The sequence below is a fragment of the Oryctolagus cuniculus genome, chromosome 4, assembly GCF_051225735.1.
Source record: "Oryctolagus cuniculus isolate XC-2025 breed Fujian yellow rabbit chromosome 4, ASM5122573v1, whole genome shotgun sequence".
Classification (NCBI taxonomy): Eukaryota; Metazoa; Chordata; class Mammalia; order Lagomorpha; family Leporidae; genus Oryctolagus; species Oryctolagus cuniculus.
Window position 1 is genome coordinate 62,833,873 of NC_142870.1, and position 27,220 is coordinate 62,861,092.

General features: G+C 38.9%; 1 protein-coding gene across 31 annotated transcripts in view; it reads left to right on the plus strand.

The window, feature by feature from the left end:
• Positions 1 to 27,220, plus strand: part of BBX (BBX high mobility group box domain containing) — a 285,277-nt gene that overhangs the window by 237,685 nt on the left and 20,372 nt on the right. For 26 of the 31 annotated variants that reach the window (XM_089330703.1, XM_089330702.1, XM_051819091.3 and 23 more), the window contains 5 exons: positions 6,731 to 7,739; positions 8,990 to 9,128; positions 13,522 to 13,670; positions 24,677 to 24,766; positions 26,111 to 26,170. In XM_089330703.1, the coding sequence (XP_089186829.1) occupies positions 6,731 to 7,739; positions 8,990 to 9,128; positions 13,522 to 13,670; positions 24,677 to 24,766; positions 26,111 to 26,170 (1,447 nt within the window). The remainder of the gene's footprint in view (positions 1 to 6,730; positions 7,740 to 8,989; positions 9,129 to 13,521; positions 13,671 to 24,676; positions 24,767 to 26,110; positions 26,171 to 27,220) is intronic. The other 5 variants (XM_089330709.1, XM_070072059.2, XM_070072058.2 and 2 more) reach the window with 1 other exon arrangement.

The window sequence follows — 27,220 nt, forward strand, 5'->3', positions numbered from 1 at the left end:
AGAAGTGGTTATCACCACAACACATTATTCTTGCTCTGTACTAGGCACTATTTTCAGTGCTAAATCTGTGCAGCTGTTTGAACATCACAGAATTCCTACGGCAAGTAATGTTAATGTCCACATTTTAACAGTTAGGAAACTGAGGCATAGAAACACTCAGTGAAATCCTACATATCTTACTAGGCCATGACTTTGATCCTAACTACTCAGTGTCAGAACCTGTCTGCAGTCTGAGACAATCTGGCTTCAGCATCCCTGCCTTTGAATCCACCTGTCAGTGTAGGATTTGCTCACATTGAGTGAAGGCGTTTTATGAGTTATTACGTCATAGCTATTCTCAGGTACTGTTTATGTCACGTGAAGAAGGCTGTTATGATAGACTATCAAAAACCAAAGTCATGGAGTTTATCTTGAGTGATCTTTGTAGTAATGGGCAGGAGTGGCCGGCGCCGTGGCTCAATAGGCTAATCCTCCACCTTGCGGCGCCGGCACACCGGGTTCTAGTCCCTGTCGGGGCGCCGGATTCTGTCCCGGTTGCCCCTCTTCCAGGCCAGCTCTCTGCTATGGCCAGGGAGTGCAGTGGAGGATGGCCCAGGTGCTTGGGCCCTGCACCCCATGGGAGACCAGGAAAAGCACCTGGCTCCTGGCTCCTGCCATCGGATCAGCGCGGTGCGCCGGCTGCAGCGGCGGCCATTGGAGGGTGAACCAACGGCAAAGGAAGACCTTTCTTTCTCTGTCTCTCTCTCACTGTCCACTCTGCCTGTAAAAAAAAAAAAAAAAAAAAAGGAATGGGCAGGAGTCTAAAGTGCTTATAAAATACTTAGAAAGGGGCCAGTGTTTGCTGTTGTGGCCATCTGGGGAGTGAACCAGCACATGGAATCTCCCTCTCTCTCTCTCTAACTCTGACTTTCAAATCAAAGACATAGAATGCTTTAGAACAAGGATACTTTAAAGATTCAATCTAACTTTAGGCTTAAGGAAAGGTGAGTTTCAAAAAATCCAGAACAGGTCACACAAATAAGCTCTAAAATGACATAAGGCCTGGGATTGATGAAAATACTTCCCTTTAACTGCCACCATGTATACACGCACACACACACTCTGTCTCTCTCTCTATATATATATATATATTTATCTTTCTATATATATATATCTATCCTTCCCTTATCCCCTCCAGTATAAGAATGAGGAAAATATTTTTTTTCTAGTAGAGATTGCCCACAAACACTTGTAAAAGAATAGGAACCTTGGGACCAGCACTGTGCTGTAGCAGGTAGAGCTGCCACCTGCAGTGCCGGCATCCCATATGGGTGCCAGTTCGAGTCCCTGCTGCTCCACTTCCAATCCATGTCTCTGCTATGGCCTGGGAAAGCAGTAGAAGATCGCCCAAACCCTTGGGCCCCTGCACCCATGTGGGAGACCCAGAGGAGGCTCCTGGCTTCTGGCTTCAGATCAGCACAGCTCCGGCTGTTGCAGCCAATTGGGAAGTGAATCCGCGGACGGAAGACTCTCTCTCTGCCTCTCTTTGTCTCTCTGTATAACTCAGACTTTCAAATAAATAAAATAAATCTTAAAAAAAAAGAATATGAACCTTTTACAACAGAGATCCAAAGAGGAATATAAAATAGTGCATCAATTGGTAGGCGGGAAAATATTCTAAAGTCCAATGTGAGCTAGGGGTTAGCAAAAATTAAAATAGGCTTAAAGCTATTTTTAACTATTTGGAGGTAGATGAAGATAGGAGGATACTGACAGTGTCTAGATTAGAGAAAAGAAAGTCAACAAGAGAGAAGAGAGATTTAATTAGCTTGCCCTCATTGGGGGAGGGGAAAAGGAAAATTATTTTCAAACCAGTAATGTGTGAAAAAAGCTAAGTGACTATTAAATCTCTTAGCAAAAGCTAGATTAATATGTCCTTAGTATATTAATTCAGGCTTCTAGCAGCAGAAAAACCAGATTGTAGCATGCTGAAAGACCTTGTAAGTAAGATTTCAGTCTCACTTTTGGTAATCTGACAAATTTTGGAAAATAGGAGAACTCAACAAGAACAAAAGGAGTCAGTGTGTTATGTCAAATATAGATAAACCCCTACAAACATTTGAAAGTTATGCTAGTAATACAGTGTTTGAAATCATAGAAAAGGAGATGAAAACTGGGAATCCTCAGAATTTTTTGGAAAGGGGCATTGTTGAATGTAGCATCCCAGGATGAGTCTATCCCAAATGTCTGCAGACTGCCTTTCTCCTGCTCTGCTGTTTCCAGCTTCCACCTGGGGTCAGCCAGTGGGAGACACTGGTGAGAGATTAAGGGGTGAAGGGAAGAGGGACCAGGGTGTGCAGGCACAGGGATAAGGAGTCATCAGGACAAAGGAAAGTCAACATCTGTTCCCTGTTCCAGCTCCCTCCAAGGGGACACAGTGCTTCATCTTCCTTTGGCTTTAGTCTCTTTCCCTCACTTACCTCTGTGTGGCTTCCTGCGAATGCTAAAGCCCGGGTGGCCATGCCACCTCCTATTCATGTGTCTCACTGACCTGTAACCTACCGGCTCCCTATGTTAAATTCATTCTGCTAGTTGTGCTTTAAGTTGTTTCTGTTTGTTTAGACACCAACTGGCACACAGTCCCTCCGGCTCTCTATGTGGTCATGTTGGCTATGAAGCACGTTAAGAGAATGCTGTTGTGTGTGGTATCAAGATTTCAGCAAGACTTTTGGCAGATGGTCGTATGATGCCCTTGGGGAAATTTGGACAGACTGATGATAAAACATTCTTAGAAGTTCATTAGTGTTCAGATCAACTTGATGAAAGCTCTCCAGAAGTTCCAGAAGGCTCAGTTCTTGACCATATCCCACCCAACATTGTTACCAAAGGTTTCAGCAGAGACATAAAAAACAACTTTATCAAATATTTATATAACACAAAGCTGGGAGATAATGTAATGCAAATTTTGAAAAGGTAAACATTATCCAAAAGAATTCAAAGTCTTGTATCTAAGTGCAAAAAGTAAATAAATTAAAAAATACAGGAGAGACCAAGCCTCAGCATATTATGTGGGTGAAGAAATTCAGGATTGTAATCGACCACAAACCTAATAGCAGTCAGACATGGACCTGTTTGAAACAAAGAACTCCTCTTTGGACATGCTTATGAACTGACTAATAGTCTCACTTCTCCTCTGGTATAGTATGAGAAGGCTAGGAACATAATCTAAGACAGATATTACTAAGTTGAAATATCCACTTTCCTCAGCCATCAGAAAGATTTATATCATTTACAAGTTGTGTTTGTACACATTTGTTCACTTTTGCCTCACAGTAGCCCAGTGAAGTTGTACTGTTGGGTGTTTCTTTTTTTTAATTGAAATGTGTTTATTTATATTTACTGTAAATATCTAGCTCATTTTGTAAGTTACTTTACAATTACTTTTTTATTTTTTAAATTTTATTTAAGATACACAACCTTCGTGCATTTCATAAATACAAATTCAGGAGCAACATGTTTTGTCCTCTGGGTTCAAGTCTAGCTTACCTAGTTCACTGTGTGGCTTTAGACGAGCTATGGTGCTTGGTCGCCATCCAGACCCTTTAATAAAGCCCATTCTCACTTCAGAACACCAACTGCATCTAATTATCTATATGGGGACCCAACTGCTGAAAGATCAGAGCCTTTACACGTGATGAGCTTTGAGGGAACTGGGGTGTTACACCAGGACAAGAGACTTATGAGGACATAGAGTCTGTCTTCACGGATTTGAGAGTAAATTAATTTAAGTAGCTTTAAGGAACAGAACTAAGACTAGCAGGGTAATCAGTTTTTGCCCAATATTTTAAACATTCAAATAGAACAGCTTTTTAATACAGTAACATGCTCGCTGTCTTTGTATAAAAGTTGGTTAAGTCTCATGAATTCCTGCATTGGGAAGGTTAAATTAGATAACCCAACTCTTTGAAAGTCTAGTTTGGTTTTTGGCTTGTGAGTAGGTTTGTGATTTGTAGTTTTTAATTCAGAGTTATTTGTTTTCTTTTACAGTCTTACTTGCAGCGATATAATTGTTTTTCTTATAATTTAGGATTAACATACTCTATTTGTGGAAAAAAAAAACCTTTTAAGATCCTGAAACAAGGAAGTAAAGCATGACTGGTGTTTGGTGTAATTACCTACACAAGAAATATTATGCTATTTCCCAGAATATGTCCCCAGAGTGAATGTCTGCATGTGTTCCATTTCATTCCTAGCTGTAGAATCCTATCAGGGGTGATGGAATCACTTTGAAAAATATTGAGGCAGAGAATAGAGTTTGCAAAGTATTATTAGGTTTGCTAAGATGAACCTGTTCAAATGCAAAGTATTGCTGTGGCACTATAAAAACCAGTGCCTATATGGTAAAAGGTCCCTGAAATGACCTATTAAAGGCTACCACAGTGCTAGTGGTCTAAAAACCATAAAATTTACCCTGAGAATGCCTTTCTGGCCTTCTTTTCAAAACTAATAGTCTCTCTCCTATCATAGGATAGTTTATTCATGAAGGGCTAGGATAGTTTGAGGAAGGAAAATAAAAATTATTTCAAAATTTATACAAAAGCAGCACGTTCTCCCATAAGAATAAAAACATGCAAGGAAGATTAAATATATCAGTGCTTCAGAATTAAGATAGCATTTTGCTTTAGCCTATTTCTGGTTAGTTTTAATAATGGGAAGTTCTCAGTCTTTACAGTCACTTACTCAGTTCTAAAAGTTAAGTTGCACATAAGTTCTTGAAAAAGGCAGCTCTGTTGTGAATTCCTAATATTTCAGATCTTCCTTGGTAAATGATTTGAAGATCTGGACACTCTTGTCATGTTCATTTTTTAAAATTTGTACTGTCTGCCTTCCCCACCCCTCCTCCAATTTCTTCCCAGACTTACTAATCATAACATAATCTCACAGAAAGATTCATGGTGCATTGAAAATACTAAGGAAAAAAAAATTAGGCAAAAGAGCATCTGATACTTAATTCAGTGTGTTATCTATTTTAAAAGTGAATGTTACAGATGTTAACGATCTCTGACAACTTGCCATTTGATAAGTTGATGATTTTTAAAAATGGATCTGTTTCCTGCTCATGTCCTTGATTTTGTATTGACTAAGCAACACCATACTCTGTTTTCTCTAAATTGTTATTGCAAAGTAGATCAAGCAAGTTATGACTAAGATGTCTATGCTGCGCTTGGCCAAATCAGCATCACCAGGGTCTTGGTAAAGTCCTCAAAGGCAGAAAGCTGATCTTACTAATTTTGTATCTTCAGTGCCACTGTGGTGTGTGATATTTGTGATTTTTAATATTAAGTGTTTATGACTGAAAACCAAGAAACTGAAAATAAATTTTATAGTAAGTTTCAATTTCCCTTGTAGAAAATACTTGTAGATTGAAGCTTTAAGAGACCTAAGTAGCTAAAGAGAAACATCTACTTTCTTCTTGAGTGTCCTGCATATAAAATATGGGGAGTTTTGGTGAAGAATTTAAAAATCTAAGTGAGGCCAGATATGATTTTATATTCAGAATTTTTCAGGTTTTAGAAAAATGATATGGTAGATGTATCTTACTTCATGTAATTTCCCCATTTTATATTCAAATGCATTACTATTCCAATAACAAAATATTAACTGAGATAAACTATTCAACCTTGGTTCAGTTCAGAATTTGAAGCCAAATAAGTATAGATCAGATTAAATTTGCTACCAAAATTAAATGAGTACAAAACAAATAAACAAAAACAGGTATGGGCTTTTGGCACAGTGGTTAAGGCACTGCTGAATGCCCACATCCCTTATCAGAGTGCCTGGGTTCCAATCCTAGCTCCACTTTGAATTCCAAGTTCCAGCTGTTGTGCATCCTGGAAGGCAGCAGGTGATGACTCAAGTATTTGGGTTCCTGCCACCCAGGTCTGGCCCTGCATTGAATTCTATGCTCCTGGCTTTGGCTTGGCCTAGCCCTGGCCTTGATTTGGGGAATGAACCAGAGGATGATAGAAGATTGGGCTATCTCTCTCTCTCTCTCTCACTCTGTGCTCTTCTGCCTTTCAAATACATTAATAATAAGTTTTTTGAAAAAAAAAAACTTTGTTTTTGAGCTTTTATGTCTTTAGATTTGTCTGTCAGTCTTTGTGGACCAATAATGTTTTGTTCGTTAACTAAAACGTTCAGCAGTTGTTTAATGAATCATATCATTTCTAATTTCAAATGATTAGGTAGAAATTATTGCTATTTTCCTCATTTCCCATGGAGAAAAAGTAAAGGTAGTCATCTGAACAGCGTTTTGGGGTGGTTAACTTAGTGCTGCTCTGAGTACAGTATCTCACATGATGCCTCCTCTAAAATAGGATCATTTCCATTTCATAAAGGCCTCAGAAAAGTGAGGACTGAGGTGACTTCTTCTGTGTCACAAGTTAATAATGGGTTCTTCAACCGTGGATCACATCCTCTTGTCTTACCAAGTTTTGTTTTCATAGGAAAAGCATTTGAAAAAGCTGTAAAATAATAAGTCGTGTATATGTCTGATGTTTGATGCATTTTGCAGTGTCTACAACCTTCTATTAATTTGAATCACTTAAGTTAGTTTAACAAAAGTGAGCTGATCATTGTTCAGTTTGAAGCTTTAGTTTTTTTTAAAAGGGAATTAATGGAAAAGTTTAATAATGAATATGGAACAATGAGCTTAATTTTTGAGTTCTTCCATTTTGTTTTAACTGTTTAGATGTGCCTGGCATCAGAAGGAGTAAAAATGGAAGAATCAAAGCTAATGAAAGCAAAAGAAATGGATGGTGGAAGAATTAAAGACTTGGAGAAGGGAAAGGAAGAAAGAGAAATAAAAATGGAGAAAACAGATGAAGCCAGGTTACCGAAGGAAGCAGAATTTGAAAAGTCATCTAAAGAAAATGTAAGGGATTCTAAAGAATTAAGAAATTTTGAGGAGTTACAAATGGGTGATGTAATGGCTATAAAAATGGAAGACTCCAAAGAAATTAGAAAGGAAGAATTAGATGAAGATAAAAAATGTAGTCACTTCCCTGATTTTTCTTATTCTGCCAGTAGCAAGATAATAATCAGTGATGTTCCCAGTAGAAAGGATCACATGTGCCGTCCCCATGGAATCATGATCATTGAGGACCCCACAGCATTAAACAAACCAGAAAAACTAAAAAAGAAAAAGAAGAAAAGCAAAATGGATCGACATGGAAATGATAAATCCACACCCAAGAAGACTTGCAAAAAGAGACAGTCTTCGGAATCTGACATTGAGAGCGTCATATACACCATTGAAGCCGTTGCGAAAGGAGACTGGGGCATTGAGAAACTTGGAGAGGCCCCGCGCAAAAAGGTCCGCACATCTTCAGGTGGCAAGGGAAGCACTTTGGATGCCAAGCCCCAAAAGAAAAAAGTGAAATCAAGAGAGAAGAAAATGTCCAAGGAGAAATCCTTGGACACCACCAAAGAGTCAAGACCTCCAGATTTCATTAGTCTTTCTGCCAGCAAGAGCATTTCTGGTGAGGCGCCAGAGGGAATCAAAGCAGAACCACTGACCCCTACGGAGGATGCACTACCACCCAGCCTCTCCGGACAGGCCAAACCTGAGGACAGTGACTGTCACAGAAAAATAGAGACTTGTGGCTCCAGGAAATCCGAGAGGTCTTGCAAAGGTGCTCTGTATAAAACCCTGGTGTCGGAGGGCATGCTCACCTCTCTGCGAGCTAATGTGGACAGAGGTGAGTGACTTCTACAACCTGCAGAGTACAAAAACCAACCTGAATTTTTCCTTAAACCTATTGAGCAGAATTGCTCTAAAGAGCAACATGGTATCAAAATAATATATTTGTGTGCATTTGTTGTTTTTCCTATGTATTTTCTAGTACCCTTAAGGAAAGGATGTATTTTGTAGATAGTTCTCAGCTTAATGTAATTCAAATCTTTAAAAAAAATGATATGGACTATGTCTTTGTTTTGAAAGATTAGTATTATATTTAGAGCTTTTTTTTTTTTTAATAGATTGATTTGTTTGAAAGACACAGAAACAGAGAAGAGGGAGAGAGAAAGAGAGGAGAAAGTGAGAGAAATTTCCATCTGCTGGTTCACTCCCCAAATGACCACAACAGCTGGTGCTAGGCCAGGTTGAAACCAGGAGCCAGGAACTTCATCCAGATTATGTGGGTGGCAGGAACCAAGTACTTGAGCCATCATCTGCTGCTTTCCAGGCATATTAGCAGGAAGCTAGATTGGAAGCCCAGACTAGCTGGGACTCAAAATTTGACACTGAAGTATGGAATGCAGGTGTCCCAAGTTGTGGCTTTATCCACTGAACCATAATGCCTGCTCCTGGTTTTTAAAACTGTTGGCATTTCCTGTATGCAGCAAATCTGTGAATATTTGGCCAAATCTTGTCCTGAAGACTCCAGATGCAAATGCCCTTTCTCCACGAGATAAACAAGACTACAGTTGAAGTGAAGGGCCCTTTTAAACATGGTAGAATCCAGAAAGTAGTTACTGTAAATACCTTTATTCCATAGAATATTTTGTATAAACTCATCTATTTTAAAATGTAGCATATGACTAGGTGACTGCCTCCTGCCAAGTATATTCTAGCAAGAGATGTGTGAGTCACAGGTCTAACAAGCCCTGAACAAAGATACTGAATGGTACATAGTTCTGTAGGGATGTCGTTCCAGTGACTGTTGCAGAAATGAGAATTAGTAGAGTCCATCATCAGAAGGCTCCCATACTTTAGTTGATCTGTCTCTTAAGTCACATGATACCTGTTGAATTATAAGACAGTCCATCTCAGAAACTGTAAGTCACTTTTTGCATGTTCTGTGATTAAAGGTGGTCCAGCAGAAATCACTCTGAATTTTTACAAATAGCATCGTGTGCTGTCTGAGGAGTCGAGAGGTTACTTGTGAAGCAGATAATCTCCCACTTCCCTCAGTGTACTGAGCACATCCTTGCTCTTCGCTTTCCTTAGGAAAACGAAGCTCAGGAAAAGGAAACTCCTCTGATCACGAAGGGTGTTGGAATGAAGAAAGCTGGACATTTAACCAGAGTGGAACCAGTGGGAGCAAGAAGTTCAAGAAAACAAAGCCAAGGGAGGACTCTTTCCTTAGGTAAGTGCCTGTCCCGTGAGCCTAGTCCAGCCACACTGCTCCAGCCCTATGGGCAGAAGGATTTCCAGGGTGGCCATGAGTCACTAACTGCTTATACACTGACTATCCACTCAGCATTCAATACAATCTTGACAAGCACGTTAGTGAACACAAATCAAGTGTATCACTTGATGCCTGCTGTTAACATAATTGTATGAGTGATGATGTCATTCACATTTTAGATATAGTAGAAAATGTGTAGATTTTAGGCTTGGGCCTGCTATTGAATCAGGGTCCACTATGAAAAAGTGGTGTGACATGGTAAATCCTTTAATATCATCAGAATTTATTCTCCCTTCTGAAACTTAGGATGGCTATTACTAGCGTGTTTAAATTTACCCATTTTACCTACTATTTATACTTTGCTTAATATTTCTAAATGTGTGTACATCTTTGCAAAGTAATATGACAGCTGAAAATGTAAAGCAAATAAGATTATACTTTGGTACTTAACCTTGTTTTATTTAACGTGAGTTCTGTTGCTATAAGATGAAAATACTAGTTTGAATATTCTTCTGGTACAGAGCCCATTCAATACATTAATTATGTATTGAAATGTAGTACTAAACAATGGCATACATCAGATAAAATCATTAAGAATTTTTTGGTATTTAATGTTATGCCAAAGATTCTTAATAGTAATCTTAATATGAAGCATTTTGTTAGCAAGTTAGGAGATCCCATATTTTATATTGGTGAGGAAATATCTGCTTATTCAATTGTGCTGTTTTGAAAATCCTTTGAGATTTCTCATTAGCCTCATTTGAAAAGAATGTGTTGAATAGAAATAAGTACATTTTTACATTCTCCATATTTTTTCATAAGTGTATTTAAAGGTATGCAAATTTTATGCATTAGATGAATTGTATTTGGTTTATTCATAATATTTGCATTTATGTTTATGGAATAATATAATATTTTTTGGAAGTATACGTGCTTTCAAGTCTGGTTAATTCTAATTCTGTAGGTTATCTCAAAGTGAGAGGATATAAATTATTTCCCATGGTGCTGGCTCTTCAAGATTATTTATATAAATGATATGTTTATAATTTTATATATTTCACTTCTAATATTTTTAAAAATTCAAAGTACTTCAAATTAGTTTTGCTTACTGTATCCTTAAATAATGTCATGAGAATCTCCACATTTGTAATTATCAGATGATACTTTCACTTGCAGAATTTCCTAGGAAAAGTGACCACTGAGCATCTAGACCAATTGTTAGTCTACACATGTTGGAGACGATGTAAAATCTTAGGGCGAGAAGGCAGTGTTAAGGCTCTCCAACAGAAGTACCTCTGATGCTTCCATTAGAAACTCCTGAATGGGGCTGGCATTGTGGTGAAGCAGGTTAAGATGCCACCTGCATCACTGGCATCCCATGTGGGTGCTGGTTCGAGTCTAGGCAGCTCCACTTCCAATCCATCTCCCTGTTAATGTGCCTAGGAAAGCAGCGGAAGATGGCCCAGGTGCTTGGGCCCCTGCAGCCATGTGGGAGACCCAGAAGAAGCTCCTGGCTCCAGGCTTTGGCCTGGCCCAGCCCTGACTGTTGTGGTCATCTGGGGAGTGAAACAGTGGATGAAAGATTTCTCTCTCCCCTTCTCTCTCTTTCTTTCCTCTCTCTCCCTGTCTCTCTGTAATTTTGACTTATAAATAAATAAATAAATCTTAAAGAAACTGCTGAAGGTATATGAGAGATAAGAGGATACTTCAGAAAATTCATAGAAAATCGAAATAAATTAATTTGGAGGCAAAAAGAACTGAAATCCATTCATAGTTTTTTTCCCCCATAATATGCATTTTACATGAAATACCCTTTGCATTCTCACCAGTCTTCTTTAGGAACAAGTTGAATTGTGTGTGTGGTCTGTTCATTTCTGAGGAAGCTGCATGTGTGCCCTTTACTCCCTCCCCAGTTTACATATTGGCTGGTCAGGGTCAGACTATTGGGTCTGACTTATTTAGAACACACCAGTGCAGTGCCTGAGCAGTGAGAAATGTGAGGTCATTTGTCTTCTCTGGTGTTTGTAGATGAACATTGCAAACCTTTTTAATTTCAGAAAATGTGCCACCTGTTTGGTTAACAGTGGCCAAGAAAACCTCACATCCGGAATAGCAGTGCTAGTTTTATAGATCTCTCCAAGAGAAACATGCGTGATTATCTGTTCTCCTTTAAAAAAGAAGAAAAGCAACAGTCCCAAGAGATCTTATGAATTACAGCTGGCTTTTTAACAGTTTTCTTTTGGGTATTAATAATGTTTGAAATTTTGTATCTTTATAGATAACTTTCTAATAGTGCCTGCTTAGTATCAAAATTTCCATCATTATAAACATATTTCTGACTGAATGAGAAAAGCGATTAAGGAAGGGTTGTCACCATCCACTCCCTCAGCTTTGATAAAACTTAGTAATGGTCATTTTCTGTTGACCATTCTGAGACTGTCATCTGACTGTCTTACCTCTTCTTCCCAAATGTTGTATGTTCCTCCAACACTGAGAACAGTCATAGGTGGTAACATCTCAAGTATATCCCTTAGCTAGAAACCTAACACATTAACTTCCTTTTTTTAAAACTTTTATTTAATAAATATAAATTTCCAAAGTACAGCTTTTGGATTACAGTGGCTTTTTCCCCCCATAACTTCAGAGTTATACAGAGAGAGGAATAGAGGCAGAGAGAGATCTTCTGTCCACTGGTTCACTCCCCAATTAGCCTCAACGGCCGGAGCTGTGCCGATCCGAAGCCAGGAGCCAGGAGCTTCATCCAGGTCTCCCACACGGGTGCAGAGGCACAAGGGCTTGGGCCATCTTCTACTGCTTTCCCAGGCCATAGCAGAAAGCTGGATCAGAAGTGGAGCAGCCAGGACTTGAACAGGCGCCGATATGGGATGCCAGCACTGCAGGTGGCGGTTTTACCTGCTACTCTGCAGCGCCAGCCTCTTACATTAACTTCCTATAAGTGGGCACTAAAGCAGTCCTTCTGCAGCTTCTCCCATCTAAGTTGCATCTTCGTTAAAAAGCCAGTAGCCAGCCTGGAACCCAGAGGTACACTGCCATTGCTGGAGGTGGTAGGGAGGGACTTTTACAGGCAGTTTCAAAATCAGCCCAAGGATTTGCCATCTTGGCTGGTAGCATTTTATTTTTTGTTTTAAGATTTATTTTAGAGGCCGGTGCTATGGAGTAGCAGGTAAAGCCTGGTACATGGGTACCAGTTCAAGTCCCGGCTGCTCCACTTCCAATCCAGCTGTCTGCTATGGCCTGGGAAAGAAGTAGAAGATGGCCCAAGTCAAGTCTTTGGCCCCTGCATCCATATGGGAGACCCAGAAGAAGCTCCTGGCTCCTGGCTCTTGGCTTTGGATTGGCACAGCTCCAGCCACTGTAGCCATTTGGAGAGTAAACCAATGGATGGAAGACCTCTCTTTTTTTCTCTCTGCCTTTGCCTCTCTGTGACTCTGCCTTTCAAATAAATAAATAAAAATCTTTTTTAAAAATGGTTATAATAATAAAGTTTATGAAAAAAGATTTATTTTATTTATTTGAAAGAGAATTACAGAGAGAGAAAGAGGTCTTCCATCCACTTGTTCACTCCCCTAGTGGCTGCATTGGCCGGAGCTGAGGTGACCCAAAGCCAGGAGCCAGGAGCAGGATCAAAGTTGAGCAGCTAGGACTTGAACCAGTGCCCATATGGGATGCTGGCGCCACAAGCCAGGGCTTTAACCTGCTACACCACAGTGCTGGTCCCAGGGCCACTGGCATTTTTTAAAGTCATTGGTGGCTTAAGTTAAAGTGGGGTTGTGTCTGCCAGCATGTTTGCATCAATAGTACTCACTCTAATCAACTAGTTCTCTACTATTCAAAATTGGTTTATTTTTTATTTGTGCATATCTATTTTAATCAAGCATTAGCCAATACATTTTTTAATCAAATTTTTCAAATCTATCAGTATATCATATTCTTGTATACATATACTTGTACACACTTGCTTGTACACATTTTTATGAATCTTTGGAATGAGAAATGAGCCTGTATAGAGTATACTTTGCACTGAACCTTATGAAAGATTATCATGCCAAAGGAGAGAATGGCAAATTCTCTACTTGAAAGAGTTCTAATACTTTGAATGATATTTCTACTTTTCTATATTACTTGTCATGTGAGTTTACTAAGAAACTGTGTTGATAAGTCTTCTCAAGCTTCTGTGAAAAGATGTGTTTTGCTTGCACAGAATTTATTTAATACTTCCCAATTCCCAAGGACCTATTTTCAAACAGAGTATCCTCAGTATGTATCTCTTATCATTTTCTGTTCAAATATTTGCTCATGTATTGATTAATTCCCTCACCCCTTTTCATAGCTCATCGAAGCTGGATGAAGAATTTGAAAAAAAATTCAACAGCCTCCCTCAATATAGTCCTATTTCATTTGACCGGAAATGTGTACCTGTCCCAAGAAAAAAGAAGAAGACTGGGAACATGTCCTCCGAATCCACTAAAACCAGCAAAGGTTAGATTTGACCTGTACATCCCTACAACACACTCACAATCTCCGCAGACCCCTCTGCTAAGCTTAGGTCTCTCCCTTTAGATATGTACAGTACTTAGATTTAGGATTGAGACAGTAGAGGGAATTTCAGGTTGCTTTCTACAATAATCATGGCTCCCACCTCCCTTTTTTCCTTCTTGATTCTCCAAGTCTCCGTCCACTGGCATCTCAGTGTAAGCATTTGTCGTTAAAGGTGCAGTCAAGCTGTATTTGAATCTGCTGGTTGAGTTCAATTCTTCTGTTCCCATTTCTCTTACAGCTTGGATTCCAGGACTGAAATCATTCTACTCACCTGATAACCAGACCCTATTCTTTATTGGCAGTACAGACCAAATGAAAATAAATATATACTACTCCGGTAGTATATATAGGGAGATATCGATACATAGATATAGGTACTGGTTTAGTTAAATTTGGAAAAGTGCTTGGTTTAGCATATTTATTTTCAAGGATATCAGGGAATTTTTTTTTAACTTTTATTTAGTAAATATAGATTTCCAAAGTATAGTTTATGGATTACAACGGCTTCCCCCCACCATAACTTCCCTCCCACTCGCACCCCTCTCATCTTCCGCTCCCTCTCCCATTCCATTCACTTCAAGATTCATTTTCAATTATCTTTATATACAGAAGATCGATTTAGTATATATTAAGTAAAGATTTCATAGTTTGCACCCACACAGAAACACAAAGTGTAAAATCCTGTTTCAATACTAGTTATAGCATTAATTCACATTGGACAACACATTAAGGACAGATCCCACATGAGGAGTAAGAACACAGTGACTCCTGTTGTTAACAATTTGACACTCTTGTTTATGGCATCAGTAATCTCCCTAGGCTCTAGTCATGAGTTGCCAAGGCTATGGAAGCCTTTTGAGTTTGCCGACTTCGATCTTATTCAGAAAGGGTCATAGCCAAAGTGGAAGTTCTCTCCTCCCTTCAGAGAAAGGTACCTCCTTCTTTGATGGCCCCATTCTTTCCACTGGGATCTCACTTGCAGAGATCTTTCCTTTAATTTTTGTTTGTTTGTTTGTTTGTTTGTTTTTCCTGAATGTCTTGGCTTTCCATGCCTAAAATACTCTCATGGGCTTTTTAGCCAGATCCGAATGCCTTAAGGGCTGATTCTGAGGCCAGAGTGCTGATTAGGACATCTACCATTCTATGAGTCTGCTGTGTATCCCACTTCCCATGTTGGATCATTCTCTCCCTTTTTGATTCTATCAGTTAGTATTAGCAGACACTAGTCTTGTTTGTGTGATCCCTTTGACTCTTAGACCTATCATTGTGATCAATTGTGAACTGAAATTGATCACTGGGACTAGTGAGATGGCATTGGTACATGCAACCTTGATGGGATTGTATTGGAATCCGGATATCAGGGAATATTTAATGTGATCAACTTGACTTGGGTTGATGTCAGCATTCATCAGAAGCAGCCTTGCAATCCAAAAGGGGACCTTTTTTTTTTTTTTTTTTTTTTTTTTTGACAGGCAGAGTTAGACAGTGAGAGAGAGAGACAGAGAGAAAGGTCTTTCTTCCGTTGGTTCACCCCCCAAATGGCTGCTATGGCTGGTGCACTGTGGCCAGCGCACAGCACCAATCTGAAGCCAGGAGCCAGGAGCCAGGTGCTTCTTCTTGGTCTCCCATGCAGGTGCAGGGCCTGAGCACCTGGGCCATCCTCCACTGCCCTCCCAGGCCACAGCAGAGAGCTGGACTGGAAGAGGGACAACTAGGACAGAATCTGGCGCTCCAACCAGCACAAGAACCTGGAGTGCCAGCGCCACAGGCGGAGCATTAGCCAATTGAGCCACGGTGCCGGCCCAAAAGGAGACTTTTTAAAGAGTATAGGAAGACATTTTCAATGATCTCAAAACTCAAAACCACTGTTGACAGTTGTGGGGTAAGGAACTAGGGTGCTAAACATCTTGCCCTGCGCAGGACATTTCAAGCAAGATTTGAAGATTTGTCACCTTCCCAACCTGACAGTGTTGTCATCAATAGGAAACTTGTCTTCTGGTGTGACTTTAGTTCTAAAGCTTGATAGAGAAATTGTATCTCTATTTTTTTTTATACCACTTTGAAATTCTCCATTAATTTAGTTCTCCTGTAATGACAGGGAATAGAGAGCTGAAGAACTGGTGTGGCTGAGCTGTAGTTGCTGTCAGGATCAAATTCTGAGCAGGGTTTGATGGAGGAGTTCTTGTAATTATACTTCAGGGTGGCTGCTTGTTGCTTGCTCTGTGTCAAATCAGATTAATTTCCTTCTTTTGTGTATTTTTGTTAGATAGATGATAGATGTAAATATTGATGTGAGAGATAGTTTCAAAGATTTTGAGGGAATATTTAAGGCCTATTTCCTAGGGAAAATTATGGTTTCTTCTCTAAAAAAACCCAAAACCTCTCTCCCTCAAGACCTAAAAACCCTTTGCACACTGGAATTGCCACAACATAAGAGGCACTCTTTGAGATCTGTACCTGAAGACAGAACTGAAAGACTGAAGAAAACTTCCCCTACATGATTGAAGGCAGGGAGGTACATAAAAGTCATTTTAGAATTAGCTTGGCTTTCCTCTGAGGCTAATAAAAGCAAGTCTAGTGAATAAAGAACTAAAAAAGAAATGTTGTTGCACCACCAGGTTTGCTCATCTGGGAAAATAGTGTTTTATCATGGGTCATCCAAGATAGGTAGGGAAAGAAATAAAGTAGACTTGCTGACAGGTAGGTAGCTGAGTGCCATAATGGATTACCAGGTGAAATGATAACCTATGCCCAGGAGATATTTAGGAATAGGCAGAGTAGTCCATGAGCCCAAAGATACCAGGCATCTTGAGCTCCCATAATTCTTGGACTTAAAGTTGCTGATGAATACCTGACAAGCCAATAAAATGGAACTTAATTGATTGATGTCTAGGATGTACTCTTTCTTCCAATTCTTAGAGTTCAAGACGTTCATTTTAGAGCTCTCAAGTTGGCCAAATTATCTATCAGGGAATGTAACAATAAGTGTACATTTGTAAAGCTATAAAACCCTGAAGTTAGGTTCTATTTTCATGAAACCTTCTCTTGGGTCTTAATTGTCTGTTATGTGATTTTCCTCTCCCAGCTGAGATTAACAGTAATTCTTTTGATGTCAAATAGCTTTTGGGAGCTTTGGATTATACTTTGTGCAATATCATCTGTCTCATTATTCCTCTCATGCCACAAAGTCAGTGGTTCTTAAGCAGTATATCAATAATTATGGACATATGTAAGAAGACTTAGATTTTGCTCCACAATATAATTCATGGAGCAATTAAAATAAAACAGAAATTAAATAATGTATTCTTTATTTAACAAACGAATGAAATAGTATTTGAGACTGATTGTAATTTTGGCATTAGCAGCACCAGTGTACTACACTACAAGTTATTAATGAAATTATCATACCAGCTGTGCTATAATTGCCCAATCTTTAGGGGATACATTAGATTGTTTTCTTAGACTCTAGACCCTTGGTATCTTTGCATAATGAACTGTTCAAAGCAAACACTGTGTATGAGATCATTACTTCATTAGTAAAAGAGCCTATGTCCAGAGGAAACCTCATTTTTGCCCTAAAATTGCCGTTTTTCTGCATTTGATTCTATGCTGTATTTGTTACCATGCAGCATTCATTATATTTGTTTCCTGCTTTATATTTGTTACCTTTATAGGTACTTTATGTTACATAAAATGAGTTTTTCTGAAGTATAGTTTCTTACAGAAATTATTATGTGTGCATTCATACAGTTATTATCAGAATCAGAATCATAGTATCTGCTCGGTTTTACTCTCGTATTTTCCCAGTACCTCCCTTTCTCTGAGTGCTCTCTGCACCTTTCCCATTGTCCACCCTCTGCCTCTGCCTTTTCCTTTATGTCCAGGTAAGAGGTCTTATCAAAAACTCTGCTGTGAAAATAACTATAAATGCCATCTTCCTCCTACTGAGCTTGGGCTATTTTATGATAGATAGGACTACAATTTAGGAATAGAATTTCTCTTTACTTCAAAGAACATATTATCCAGTAGATTATAATCCATCAAATTCCCAATGCAGTTCAACTGGAGCAATCCAATCTTAGGATATTTTCTGTTATCTCTCATAATTATTTGTGTATATTTTTAACTGAAAGCTGTACGTGTAAGTCTAAATTTAGTGGCAACTTCCTAAGAGATTCGTTTTGACATATTATTTGTACTGCTAATGTATAAGTATTGTTTACAGAAGTATCTGAAGTCAAGAGTTCTCTATACAATAGTAGTTTTAAAACAGATGTGGGGTCATGGAAAAAAAGAAAACTGAGTTCATTCCAAGTGTTTAAATTATGCCTCACCTTGACCCTGGACTTCACATCTCCTTTCTCCTTTGTCTCTTTACATAGTTCCTGGGCCCATTAACAAGCATACTGTTGGTCTTTCTCATTTTTTTTCCAAATCCACACTTATATTTTAAGATTGAAATTAAAAGTGGCTAAGGATTTGAGAGTTAAAAAAAAATCTCAGAGACAGATTTATAGAATAAAACATTGAAGACAAAATCCCCTGTTTGGAATTGGGCCAAAGTAAGGATACTTTCAACCTTAGAGAACTGAAATCTGATGCAAACTCTCCTCCAAAGAAGATAGTTCTGAGGTTGGACAGAACTCTGTATTCCCTGTATCTGTCGGGAAATCTTCAGTGCCACCTAACTTTTTCATGATAATGGCGACAGCACATTTGCAGATATAAAAAAGGTATTCTTAATATAAGCTTGTGTTCCATAATAAAGCGTGCTTATTCAGCCCAGTAAGGTGACTCCTCCTCCTCAGTCAATCTTAACACATTCATGTCAGCAGATCTACGTGCCCAGCTGCTAGAAGCACTTTGCCATGACTTATTGCAAAGGACTTTATTGTTTCGTTGGTAATTTATTACTTATGTGTCCAAAACAAAAATGACAGCCTAGTCTTAGAAATAAACCCCTAACTTTTATAGCTTAAAAACATAAAAACTGTAGTACCTGGCCAAAAGCCACCATCGTCAGCATTATGCTGGGCATTTTGTTTCTCACAACAGTTCTCAAGATGAGGATTTGCTCAATTCCCTGCTGACCTTGAAAAATTATCATACCAGTTTAACACGGAAGTTGCTCCCGTGTCACTACAACTTCTCACCCAAAACAATGGCCATTTTCCAGCAAACTTTGAGCAGCATTAATGTTTTGGAACGCTTGTTCCTGATGTCTGCAGGCAGCCCTGTTATCCTGTTTGCTTGTGGTTTGGCACTGCTATTCCTTACCCCACCCTGAAGCAGAGGTGCAGAGGAGATTAGTACCTTTAGAACATGGATCATTTTATGCAGACTCGTAAGTGGAGATTTAAGCTGCTTTGTATACTAGCAGCAAGTGCTTCTGTCATAAGGAAGCTGAAGCTGATGCAAATATTTTCTCAAGAAATTGGGTGGAGAAAGAGATTGAGTGGAAGCTTAAGGTAGTAGTAAAGTAAAGGTCCTTCTAAGACACTTTTCTCTGCTTTTCACTTCCTGCCTTTTTTCTCCTCCATGGACACTTTTGTGTTAATGTTAGCAATAATCTAAGTAAAAAAAAAAAAAAAAGCTAGCAGTGAATTCCCTTATACTTACTTTTATTCCAATTTTGACTTATTTCTTTTGACTATCAAACATAAGTGTACCACACTGATGGGCAGAAATCAAATTGTTCACTCCTTGACTCTAAAATTGCTGTTTATTGACTGCAATTAGATCGTATCAATTACTTTCCTTTCAAGCATGTCATTTTTTTATCTGAAGTTGTAGTTTATTTAATGTAGTTATATAGCTGTAGTTCGGGGACTAGAAACAAGGAATTTTAAAAATGTAAGTTTACATAAGCTCTTCTATGTATAAAACCTCTCTGGATGTTCTTTTCTCATTTTAAAATTGACAAGCTTTATCTTTAGCTTTGTTCTTAAATTATACTTTCTAGATTGCTCTTAGTATGGTTGGTTCTGCAAAGATATATCCTTTTTTTTCATTCCTAACCCATTTCATATATTAAAGCTGTTTGCTTCTGTGAGCAATGTTATTTTCCTGCAAGTAAATCCCCAGGATCGCTGTGATCCTGAGAAGTCTCAGAATTGTTTCTCTTCTTTTTCCTGCTTCCCTTTTCAGGATTGCCTATGTGTCATTCAGGTGCACTGGTTTGGAGTTTCTTAGGGTGCAAAAAATACAAGAGGAAATGATTGCAAAAATTTAAATTAAAACAAACCTGTAATTTAGTGTCGTATGTACATGGAAACATTGTCTTTGTGCTTGATAAATTTATTTTCTTTTCTCTTCTTTCTCATTTTTCCCAAAGAAGTAAACGAGGGAGCATTTTGTATTTCCATTTCAAACCAGTTTCAGCCAATCCAGAAGTTTTACTATTGGTTATTTAGAATGATGACTTGGTGTAATCATCAGAAAACACTATGCAGATGTGATATCAGTTACATCAGCAGCAAATGCCATTTCTTGAGCCCTGCTTCATGCCAAGCAGTGTTTGAAGAGCTTTGTTTATTTGTATGTGAAACAAATGTTTATTGAGAACCTGTGGTGTACTCAGCTCCATAGATTCTATCTTAGATCATATCTGTGAATGAAAACAATGTTTCTTATTTAAAGTCTTCTCTTCTCCTTGTTGATCTTATGCCTTGCCGCTCTATCACTCTTTTCTTTTTTTCCATAGCACTTCTTGCCTTCAAGCACATTATATACTTTCCTTATTGTTTAAGACTTACATATTGTCTGGAGATTCCAGATAATAAATAAGGGAAGAGAAGACCTGAACAACACTATAAACCAACTCACAGACATATATAGGATACTTTCCCCTAGAACAGCAGAATATACATTCTTCTTAAATGAACATGGAGCAATCTCCAGAATATACCATACACTAAGCCATTAAAGCAAAATGTGATCGTCTCAGTAGATGTAAGAAAAAGCACTTAGCAAAATCCAAAACCTTTTCATGGTAAAACACTCAACAAACTAGTAATAGAAGGAAGCTTCCTCAACCTGGTTAAAAGGGTCTCCAGAACCATATACCTAGCATCATATTTAAGTGTCAAAGAGTAGGTGTTTTCTATGTACCAAACAACAGACAAGGATGTCTCCTCTCACCATTTCTATTCAACTGGAGCTTGTAGCCAGCATTGTTAGGTAAGAAAAAGAAACAAAAGGCATCTGGATTTGAAAGAAGGTGATAAAACTATCTCTAGCCTCACGTGACATGATCTTACATATAGAAAATCCTAAAAAAAAATGCTAAAAACTATTATAACTAATAATAGAGTTGCATGAATTAATTTGACAAAAATTAATTGTATTTCTGTACATTTATACTGAACAATCCAAAGATGAAATTAGGAAACAATTTCATTTATAATAGCATCAAAAAGAATAAAGTACTTACTTAGGAATAAATTTAACAAAAGAAATACAACACAGTGAAAACGACAGAAACATTGCTGAGAGAAAGGTGACAGAAATAAGTGAAAAAAATGTTAATGGGTTGTAGGATTTAATATTGTTAATATGGAAATATGCCCCAAACAGATAGATTCAGCTTAGTCCTCTTAGAACCTGAACTCACTTCTTTGAAGGAATTATTAAAGAAATCCAAAATTAATATGGAATTACAAGAGATTCAGAATGGCCAGAATAGTCTTGAGAAAAAGTATTAATTGATTTCCAAACTGACTACAAAACAACAGTAGTCAAGACAACTTTGTACTGGCATAAAGACAGACATATAAATCAAGGAAATAGAACTGAGAGTCCAAAAAATAAACTCCACATTTTTGGTAAACTGATTTTCAACAAAGGAGCTGAAACTATTCATTAGGAAAATAATAGTCTTTTCAAAAAACTCATATTGGAACCACAGGATATCTACATGTCAAAGAATGCGTGAAGTTGGACCCGTACTTTCCTTAGACAGTATATAAAACTTGACTGGATCAAAGACTTCAATGTGAGAGATAAAACTGTAAACTTTTCAAAGAAAACATAGGTATAGATTTTTGTGACTTCAGATTTGGCCAGATCCTTAGATATGTCCCCAAAAGCAACAAAAGATAAAATGACAAATGACTGTATCAAAATTAAAAACTTTTATACTTCAAAGGACACTGCTAAGAAATCGAAAAAGATATCCCACAGAATGGGGGAAACTATTTACAAATCATATATCTGATAAAGGACTTTTATCTAGGATATATAAAGACATGTACAATTCAGCAATAAAACAGATAACTTAAAGATAATTTTTAAAAGTGCAAGCAATTTGAATGGACATTTTTCTTAAGAATATATACAAATGGCAAATAAATTCAGGAAAGGATCATCAGTTGTCAAGGAAATGCAATTCAAAAACCATGATAAGGGAGATACTATTTTACATCTTTATGATGATCAAAAAGACATAACAAATTTTGGCAAGGATGTGGAGAAGTTTAAACCTTTATCCACTGTGAGCGGGGATGTAAAATGGTGCAGCTACTTTAGTACTTAGTTTGCAGGTCCTCAAAAGGTTAAGCCTAGAGTTACCATAGGACCCAGCACTTACCCATTATGGCATATGCAGAAGAGAAATGAACACATTCATCCACACCAAAGCTTGTATATAAATGTTTATAACTGCGTTATTTATCCTACCCAAAAACTAGAAGTGATCCATATGTCCATCAGCTGTTGAAAGGGTAAATAAAATCTGTTAGATCCATATAATGGAATATTACTCAGCCTGACGCATGATACAGTGTGGATGAGTCTTGAAAACATTATGCTATGTCAGAAAGCCACTCAGAAACCACCTATTGCATGAATCCATGTGTCAGAAATCTCCAGAATAGGGAAATCTATAGGGATGAAGTAGATTAGTGATTGCTTGGCGGGTAGGAATGCAAGTATGAGAAGGGTGATAGCTAAAAGGTATGACATTTACTTTTGAGGTGATAGAATGGGTTAAAATTGGTGATGGTTGCAAATATCTGGATATAAAACTATTCAGTTGTATACTTTAAAAGAGTTGTATAGTATGTGAGTTATATTTCAAGAAAGCTGTTTTCAGAAATCAGTTAAAAGAACAAAGTTTGTGAGGGAAAGGGCTATCACTAGTGATAGACATGGGGTTAGGTTGCAGTTATAATCAAGTGGTCCTGAGATACTTGAGCAAAGCCTGGAAGAAGGTAGCCATGTGGCTACCTAGGGGAAGAGTATTTTCTAGGCAGAGGGAAGAACAACACAAAGGTCCTAAAAGCAGGAGCGAGTCTGCATGTGCAAGGGACAGCCAGGATGCCAGTACTACGGCAGGAGTAAAGTGAGGAAGGAAGAAGTGTCAGGGTATGAGGTTACAGAATTAGTGGGGCTATGATGCACAGAGGTTGTTGTGAGGTATTGTGAGGTTGCTGGCTTTTCAAATATGCAGAATGGAAGAGTCTTGCTCTGCTGTGCATTTGTGAGTCATTAGCCTATAGGTATCTGAAGCCCTGAGACTAGAAGTAGTGTCCAGAGTATGAGAATAAACAGAGGACAAGGACCAAGCCCAGGGCATTTCAAAAGTAAGATGAAGAAGCAAAGGAGGCAGAGAAGGGAATGTCAGTGAGTGAGAAGAAGAAACAAGAGAAGGCAGTATCTCAGAAGGCCAGAGGTGGAAACATTTAGACAAAGGGTACAGCCAGAGTTGTCAGCTGTGTCAGAAGCTACCAACAGAGCCATGTACCACGAGGACCGACAATTAGCCTTCACAGCTTACCAGTCATTGACGATCCCGAAAGAGCAGTCTTTGTTGAGTGCAGTGCGGAAGCCTGGTTAGACTGGGTTTAAGATGGAATGGAAAGAGAAATTGCAAACAGAGAAGGCAGGCGACCCTTCTGAGGGGACTGCTGCTGCAGAGGGAAGCAAAGAACTGGGCCAGGAACCAATGGGAGGAAAGTTTGCGTGGAAGAGGCCTTTCCTTTTCTAAGTCGGGAGAACTATCTGCGTTTGTGCACGGATGGAAAGGCCCACTACAGAGAGAGAGTTGATGATGATTAGCAGCACAGGGAGTGTAGGGTGAAGGGACTGACTGAGGGTACAGACAGCTCTCTTCCGGCCAGGAGGCCGCATGTCCAGACGCTGGTAGGTATGAGATGCGGTAAGGGCATCTTAGGGAGCTGCTGACTTTAAATCCTCACAACAACCCTGGGAGTTAGACACTATTATGATCCCGTTTCCAGATGAGGAAACAGCAGCTATGTGAAATTACTAAGTCAGTTTCACACAGGATTATCCACAAATGGTGGAAGGCCATGTGCCTGACTGGGGGATATCAGTGCTGTTGATATTTCTGATTGTTAACTGAAAAAAAAAAAAAATCTTGATTCTGTTTTCTTTATCTGAGAAAACAAAAATAGAATCTGTGATTTCTTCCCCTCCTGCCTGCCCAGGAAAGAAAGGGTTTTGGCAAACGTTTTTTTCTATTTTTAAGTTAGATTTTTGTTTTTTTCTAGCATGTCCTCAGAAACAGCCAGAAAGCTATCTAACGCTCTCAGGCCAGCTGTTGTCCTGAGAGAGCTGGTAGAAGAGGGGAAATGGACATGGCCTCCCCTGCTTCATGGTCTCCAGGAGGCTATAGTCACCTCTTCTCCCTTACAGACTCGGCTGTGTGCTGTTATTGGCATAGTCTCTTTCCAAGTCTGCAGCTTCTGCTGGGGAAGTTCCCAGCCCTAACAGAGACTTCTGCTCAGTACATTTCTAAGAAAAATACCACTGGGTTTAAATAAGCTGCAAGAAAGGAACTGAGCGCTCCAGTTAGATGAGTGAGGATGCAAGATTCAATCTGCTTCTTCCACAGGAGGGAGGAGGGGAAAGTGTTTAAAAGCACACCATATTGTTCTGTGACACCTTGTGAACTTAAAATATATTTATATTAATATTGTCTGTAGGTCCTTTCCAGTCTCAGAAAAAGAACTTATTCCACAAAATTGTCAGCAAATATAAGCACAAAAAGGAGAAGCCTAATGTTCCGGAAAAAGGTATTGGTGCCTTCCACCCTCCGCTAAGGTTTTGTGGCCGCCTCCGTTGTGAATCCATCTCTGAGGAATGCTTCTGTGCACCGCCTTCGCTTTCTCCTCCCCTGTGCTTGCTTCAGTGCCATTCGACCCCCACGCGGGCATTTTCATTCGTTCTAGACTCCAGCTAATTGCAAATCTCCTTCGTTGAGATGCCCACTCAAATCTGTATTTGTCTCTATTTTCAGAGCCCCGTATGATCCCAGAACTGCTGCTGCTCATCTACATTTTGTGAATTTTGTAATTCAGTCTTCTTGACCTCTTACCCATTTATTTTCTCGGACTGTTCTCGTTTTTCTCACGTCTGGCAACCCTTCAGACCGTGGCCACACTCTGCTGCTTCCTTTCACATTCATGTGAGAGCCCCAGCACTCCTATACTTCCTCTGATACTCGAGGATTCTTGTGGGCCTCTTTGCTACTTGGAAGTCACAACCTCTCTCTTCCCCCATCTGTAGACTTTGCCGTTTGCCAGACTCTTCTCCCAGCCTCCTTCAGTCACCTATTATTTCCAGAGAGCACTAGAGACTCACTGCACTCTTCCCCCCTCCTTTCCTCTGAATGCCTAGGTCATTGTTAGGATCTGGATGGGCCCTTGAACCTCTTCAGGGCTCATCTCAAAATCTCGTAGTTCAGGACTGCTTTTCTTCTTTCTCATAATAGGTTACATCTTCCCATCTGGCTCAGTGCAGCCACAGGTCCTGGAAGTTGGGCTTTCATTAGCCTCTCCCTGCATGTTGGTGTCATGACTGCCATCAGCCTACCCATCTGATGCCCATTTGCATCCAACTTGCATGGCCAGATGTGAAGCATTTCGTGTTTCTTGAATGAGGCTTTAAATGCAGCAATCTTCTGTGTGTAGACATATGTGTCTATGTGTTCCTGTATGTAACTTTTTACTTAGTGGGGTTTTATTTCACATCCACATTGGCTTCTTAGTTTTGTTTTTTTTTTTTTTTGTATAATAATATCATTTTTTCCTTTGATCCTGGTAAAGAAACATTATTCCTGAGGTTAAAATGTCAGCTTTTGCTTTTACCAATCTTTAGATTATCAAAGTACAGAAATTACCCAACAATATATTTCATAAAACAAAAATGTGCTCATTTTTAATTCATTTCCTGTGCCGTCTTATTATTTTAGTTAGCAAATGCCATTTTGAGAATTAAATAATTGAAATATAATATGTTTCATTTGTGTGGTATTTCATATTTAAATTATTTTCTATAGTGTCTTATTTTTTGTAGTCTGTATGTTTATACTAGGAGTACAGTTTCACTTTCCTTTCCTTTTCTGTCATTGTTTCTAGGAAGTGGGGATAAATGGTCAAGCAAGCAACTCTTCTTGGATGCCATTCACCCTACAGAAGGTAAAAGAAGCCATGTATTTGTTGTTTAATTTCAGATATTCTGAGCTGGAAATGTCGTAACTTTTAGAGGCCAAAAAGGTATAACTTATATATGTTGAACCAATAGTAAACCTCTGTGTTCACAGTTAGGTTTATGTTGGGTGCACTTGCCGAGATCAGATGATGTGTCACACAATACTTCATTAAAGGGGGATTTGTAACCTTTAAGCACATTAACCACAGAGTAGAGTTGCACATGACTGAATGTGTTGAGCATTGCAGTTTATGTTTCAAGAAGATGCTTATGTTCATAGGGGGTCAGAGTAGGGCTTTCTTTTTTAAAGATTTATTTGTTTATTTGAAAGTCAAAGTTGGGGGGGATAGACAGATCTTCCGTCTGCTGGTTTACTTCCCAGGTGGCCATAACAGCCAGGGCTGGACCAGGCAGAAGCCAGGAGCCACAAGCTTAATCCAGGTCTCCCACCTGTGGCAGGGTTCCAAGTACCTGGGTTATCTTTTGCTGCCTTTTCCAGGCCATTAGCAGGGATCTGGATCAGACGTGGAGCAGCTAGGACTTGAACCGGCACCCATATGGGTTGCTGGCATCACAGGTGGTACCTCCACCAGCTATGCCACAACACCAGCCCCCAGATTAGGGCCTTATGGGTTGCCTTGGCCTGGACAAGCCTGCTAAAGTGGTTACTGACTTGGATGTTTCCCTAAGCCCACTTCCCACTATCTATAAATATGTTTGAAATAGAGTGTGACTGAGGCAAACATATGTATGGCAAGTTTCAGTGTCAACCATAGTCTGAGGAGGAGATTTCATTTTGAGATTCCCCATAGCCAGATTCATTTGTGGCTTTATATGTAATTACTATTAAAAATTGAACCCTTGGGTGAATGTTAATTTATGTGGTGGTTAAGCAGCCATCCCTCCCTTCCCGTTGACCTCCTTTTTTCCATTAAAGTTATTTTTAAGGAGGTGAGTATTTTTGTAATGCTTAAATAGGAGTCACTTCATTGCAAAATTGGAAAGGATCTTAAAAATTATCCAGTTTGAACTCCCCT